Genomic DNA, 6,149 nt, shown 5'->3' with positions numbered 1-6,149 from the left:
AAAACAAAAACAGAAACTAAAAACAAATACAAAGAAAATATAGGTAAAGAAACAAACAAAAAGAAGTCCGACAGGCTGAGTTAAAAATTTTTTAAGCTAAAAAATAACAAGATGAGGAACTGATTGATATATTAGCCAGGAACATCAGTGTTCCTACAACATGAAATTATCAGATGTTAACTCTAGTTCTTTGAGGCAAGTTTTGCTGAAGCTACTTAAATGTCAACTTTTGGTTCTACTTTTGGGTCTGACATCTGGGTGAATGGCACTTCATATAATAGTTCAGGTAATTATTTTATACATATTTTCAAAATAAGCAAAAAGTTTAAAAACAGTAATACAGTAAGAAGAGCTGTGTATACAGCAATGTATGATTTCAACTCTTCATAATTAAACATTAATATTTGTTCAAAACAGGCAAAGACAAATGTGTGCATTTGCAGAATTACGTTGATGCAATGGCTGCAGTCAAGTTCAGCCACATAGTATACAGTATACATGTAAGGTCTTTTAGGCTGACTGACGGTGCCACGGATGCCATGTTAACCTCTGTGAGCTGCAGGGACACTCCAGATGAGTTCCTGGAAAATCTAAAGTAACTGAAAGACCATGAAAAGAGGACGATATCATCAACCCCTTCAGTGCCTACTCAACTTTGAGACATTCTCTATTCTTCCTTATTCCCATCTTAATTGATGAGGCCATTGAAGTTCGTAACTGACCTTGGTCAACCTGACTCCACACCCTACGACTCCCTTCCAGCTTGCAAAAAACTGCCCTAAACTGTAACTTTCCATTGCCCACTCCAAACCTATAAAGCCAACTCCTGGCCAGGCACGGTGGCTCACGCCTGTAATCCCAACATTTTGGGAGGCCGAGGTGGGCGGATCACGAGGTCAACAGATCGAGACCATGGTGAAACCCCGTCTCTACTAAAAAACACAAAAGTTAGCTGGGTGTGGTGGTGCGTGCCTGTGGTCCTAGCTACTTGAGAGGCTGAGGCAGGAGAACTGTTTGAACGCAGGAGGCAGAGGTTGCAGTGAGCCGAGATCGCGCCACTGCACTCCAGCCTGGCGCCTGGCGACAAAGCAAGACTCTGTCTCAAAACAAAACAAAACAAAACCAACTCTTATCCCTCCGCCCTTCGCTGATGCACTTTTCAGCCTCAGCCCACCTGCATGCAGGTGAATAAACAGCCATGTTGCTCACACAAAGCCTGTTTCGGGGGAGGTCTCTTCATTCAGCTCATGCGTTTTAACAATACAAATGATAGCTCTTCTTAAAATCTAAGCTGTGGTAGGTTTGGCTAAAATGCCTGTAGTAAAAGGGAGAAGCTAATGCTCACTAATGGGTTAAACCCATGTGGTTTTGCTTTGTTCAATAAACTGAAAGTAAACTTTCTTCTGATGGTATCTTCAGGACACAGGGAGCAATGTTTGAAGATTAATGATTATCATATAATTTTATATGTATAAACTGTTTAGCTGACTGGGCTGAATGTACCCTGAAAGAGATGTTTTTGAATAAATCTTGTTTATCTATTTTCATTTGCTTTGTTCAAACAAGGTATCACTGGAACGAGTTCAGTTAATCAAGTTATAGTTCATTGTGGTTTTACTATAAAATATTATAAAGCAAAAGAAACCCCAATTACCTACCTAAGCGATGAAATCCAAAGGTGAATCTTTTAGTTGGTGATTTTGATGATAGCCACAAAGCAAGCAGGGTGAGTATGATGGCGCTTAGGTCAGTTAACATATGAAGTGCATCTGTCATGATTGCTAGGCTATTTGCAATGTATCCACCTTAGAATTACAAGTAGGAAGAAAAAGGAACAAGTTAATTTTTTAAAAAAATAAACAAACTAGATTGTAGGATATGCAATATCCTACAAAACATGAACTTCTAACTAAATCTTTATCCCATTACAATTAAATCAACATATTTTGAAATTTTATTCAAAACATTAGATATAGGTATATTTTTCTCATGAGAATATCCATTTCTTTTTTCCTTTTTTTTGAGACAGAGTCTCACTCCATGCTCAGGCAGGGTGCAGTAGTGTGATCTCGGCTTACTGCAACCTCTGCACTCTGGGTTCAAGTGATTCTTCTGCCTTAGCCTCCTGAGTAGCTGCGCACCATGCCTGGCTAATTTTTTTTTTTTTTTTTGTAGAGACGGGGTTTCACCATGTTGGCCAGCCTGGTCTTGAAGTCCTGACTTTAAATGATCCGTCTGCCTTGGCAAAGTGCTGGGATTATAGGCGTGAGCCACTGTGCCCAGCCATAATATCCATTTCTAGTAACACATTCTGCGAAGAGTCAATGACTTTTAAAAATTTAAGAACCACAAGGCGAACATATAAAGACAGATTCTGTGTCTTGGCACTGAAGTTTTTGCTCAACTTACTAATTCTACTATTAGATACTGAATTAATAACCATAATATCTAAATATTAAAACAAAGCTGAAGAAAAGGAGGATGTTCACTTGGTGAGGAGCGTTTGAACATAAAATTAAACTGAGGAAACCTACGAAATATATGTTAGTTCAATATGAAAATTAACTGATTCACTTGGATATAGACAGCAATATCTCTGAAGAGGGGGACAAAAGGTGGTATTTAGAATACAATTTTTGTTATTGATTTTACAGGCATTTAATATATATATATATATTATACATTTTTTTTTTTTGTTGTGTGTCTGTATTGTCCATAAAGGACAACCAATTTTCACAGCAGTATTCATTGAATAAGCTTTTTATATAATACAGCAGGACTCACGCTTTTATGTGTATTGGAATCTCCTGGAGGGCTTGTTAAACTACAAACTGCTTAACCCCATTCCCAGAATTTCTGATTTGGTAGGTCTGGGATGGGGATGAGAGCTGAGAAATTCCATTGCTAACATGCTCCCAGGTAACTCTGATGCTTCAGGTCTTGGAACCACACTTTGAGAACCACTGTTATAATGTACAGCAGAACTGCATGATCAGCTAAGTGTGCTGAGGTGCTGATCCTCCTCATTCATGTGCTGAGTATGTAAAGACAACAGCAGCAGGAAAGCAGGAGACTAGGGGCTGATGATCTGTTAGTCACATCTATCTACCCCAATGTGCTCTACACAAATAGCATTTTCTTTGTACTCCCTGACATGAAAAAGCTCCAAAGCACTGAGAGAAGGCTGGTTGTAAACAACATGGAGTTTTGCAATCTCAGAAAGTCTGAATGAGTTAATTTTTTTGAGCTTTAGTATACTCATCATTTTATAATAGGGTAATTCCTTAAAGCAACTCTGTCCAATAGAACTTTGAGATGATAGAAATGTTCTGTACTGCCAGGCGCAGTGGCTCATGCCTGTAATCCCAGCACTTTGGGAGGCTGAGGTGGGTGGATCTCAAGGTCAAGAGTTTGAGACCAGCCTGAACAACATGGAAAAACCCTTTCTCTACTAAAAATACAAAAATTAGCTGGGCGCGGTGGCATGTGCCTGTAATCCCAGCTACTCGGAAGCTGAGGCAGGAGAATCCCTTGAGCATGGGAGGCAGAGGTTGCAGTGAGTGGAGATTGCTCCACTGCACTCCAGCCTGGGTGACACAGCGAGACTATGTCTCAAAAAAAAAAAAAAAAAGAAATGTTCTGTATCTATGCTGTCCAATGCTGTAGCCACTAGTCACATGTGGCTTTTCAGCATTTGAAAAATGGCTAGCAAGTCTGGAGCACTGCGGCATATGCCTATAATCCCAGCTGTTGGGGGGCCGAGGTGGGAGGATTGCTTAAGCCCAGGAGACTGAGGCTGCAGTAAGCTATAATGGCACCAGTGAACTCCAGCCTGGGTGACAGTGAGACCTTGACTGAAAAAAAAAGAAAAAAAAAGAAAAATGGGGCCAGGTATGGTGGTTCACACCTGTAATCCCAACACTTTGGGAGGCTGAGGGCAGGCAGATCACCTGAGCTCAGTAGTTCTGAGACCAGCCTGGATAACATGGTGAAACTCCATCTCTTCCAAAATAATAAATAATAAAGAAAAAGAAAAATGGTTAGTAAAACTAAGGAATTTAATTAATTAATTAAAGTTTTTCTTTCTTTTTTTTTTTTAAGAGTCAGGGTCTTGCTCTGCCACCTAGGCAGGAGTGCAGTGATATGATCATAGCTTACTGTAGCCTCAACCTCCTGTGTTCATGTAATCCTTCCACCTCAGCTTCCTGAGTAGCTGGGACTATAAGCATGAATCACCATGGTCAGCTAATCTTTTTATCATTTTTTTTAAGAGACAAGGTCTTGCTATGTTGCCCAGGCTTAATTATTTAATTTTAGTTAACCTAAATTTAAAAAGCTACATGTCAGTGACAACAACAACAACAACAAAAGTAAGGACCTCTGAAAATCATCTTCACAAAAAGAATTAGAATATGGACGAAAATAGTCAAAATCGGCTTTTTCAGAACTTTGGAAATTAGACAAAAGCTTATACGCATAGCACTTATTCAAGAAAAATAGCCGATTTTCAGTAAGCTAACAGTTATCTTTGTGGTGTTTTAATTTGCGCTGTACCCATTTGTTGTTCCCCAGCTCTACGGTAGCTTTGAAAACCAACAGGCCACAATCATAATGAAAGCCTCAGGTTGGCAGCCACTGGAGGACACAAAATGAGTTTGGAGCTCTTGCAATGCCCCCTTCCCAGAGAACTGTCATTATTTGACCTGTCTGGTAGTTCCCTGAAGGACGTGCAAGGATGTTTTTATTTGACTGGACACCTGGAGCTTGCTGTGTATGAACAGGCCCCGTCTTCCCATGCTTCTCAAAAATCAGAGACAATATTTAACACTGCAGCTGCCTGAGGTAGATAATGATGTATTCCCTGTGTTCTGAAATTTCACAATGACTACCTTGGTGTGGATCTCTTTTCCCCTAATTTGCTCTTTCAATTTAGAAACATGTATCCTCCAGTTTTGGGAAAACTTTCTAAACTATCAACTATAGTGTTATTTCATCACCTTTGCTTTCTCTCTTTCTCAAACTCCTTCCTATTATTTGGAGTTTAGACTGACATTCTAAATATTTTTTTTTCTGTCACCCAGGTTGGAGTGGAGTGGGGCGATCTTGGATCACTGCAACCTCCACCTCCTGGGTTGAAGCAATTCTCCTGCCTCAGCCTCCCGTGTAGCTAAGACTGCAGGCATGTGCCACCATGCCCAGCTAATTTTTGTATTTTTAGTAGAGATGGGTTTTCGCCGTGTTGGCCAGGCTGGTCTTGAACCCCTGATCTCAAGTGATCTGCCTGCCTTGGCCTCCCAAAGTGCTAGGATTACAGGCGTGAACCACCGCACCTGGCCTCAAAATTGTTTTTGCCCTTTCTCTACAATTATACATCTTTTTGCTCAACTCTGTGACAGAGTATCTTAATTCATCTTCTTTTTTTGAGACAGGGTCTTGCTCTGTTGTCCAGACTGGAGTGCAGTGGCTCAATCTCAGCTCACTACACCCTCCCGCCTCCTGGGTTCAAGTGATTCTCCTGCTTCAGCCTTCCAAGTAGCTAGGATTACAGGACACCATGCCCAGCTAATTTTTGTGTTCTTAGTAGAGACGGGTTTTCACCATGTTGGCCAGGCTGGTCTCAAACTCTTGACCTCGTGATCTGTCCACTTTGGCCTCCCAACATGCTGGGATTATAAGCATGAGCCATGGTGCCTGGCCCTCAACCATATGTTTTTAATATGCAAAAGCTCTTTTCTTTATTCTGTCTTTTATTTTTTCTGATACAGGGTCTTACTCTGTCCCCCAGGCTGGAGTGCAACTGCACCAACACTTGGCTCACTGCAACCTCAGCTGCCTGGCTTCAAGTGATCCTCCTACCTTAGCCTCCTAAGTAGCTGGGACCACAGGTAGGCACCACCATGTCCTACTATTTTTCTTTCTTTTTTGCAGAGACAGGGTCTTGCCATGTTGCCCCGGCTGGCCTTGAACTTCTGGGCTAAAGTGATCCTCCTGCCTCAGCCTCCCAAAGTGTTAGTATTATAGGGATGAGCTACTGTGGCCACCCTGAATTTCTATTTTAAAGCAGTCTGTTATTGCTTCATGGATACATGATCTTCTCTTATCTCTGAGAATACTAATTATATAATTTTACTATTATATCTGACTGGCTC

At 40.9% G+C, this 6,149-nt stretch overlaps 1 protein-coding gene across 2 annotated transcripts in view; it reads right to left on the bottom strand.

Moving 5' to 3' along the window:
- Positions 1-6,149, bottom strand: part of SLC30A4 (solute carrier family 30 member 4) — a 31,383-nt gene that overhangs the window by 19,708 nt on the left and 5,526 nt on the right. For both annotated transcript variants that reach the window (XM_017545409.2, XM_037744514.1), the window contains one exon: positions 1,659-1,805. In XM_017545409.2, the coding sequence (XP_017400898.1) occupies positions 1,659-1,805 (147 nt within the window). The remainder of the gene's footprint in view (positions 1-1,658; positions 1,806-6,149) is intronic.

Source organism: Cebus imitator, unplaced genomic scaffold, assembly GCF_001604975.1.
Source record: "Cebus imitator isolate Cc_AM_T3 unplaced genomic scaffold, Cebus_imitator-1.0 Scaffold9, whole genome shotgun sequence".
NCBI lineage: Eukaryota > Metazoa > Chordata > Mammalia > Primates > Cebidae > Cebus > Cebus imitator.
This window is presented reverse-complemented; position numbering and strand designations above follow the sequence as displayed.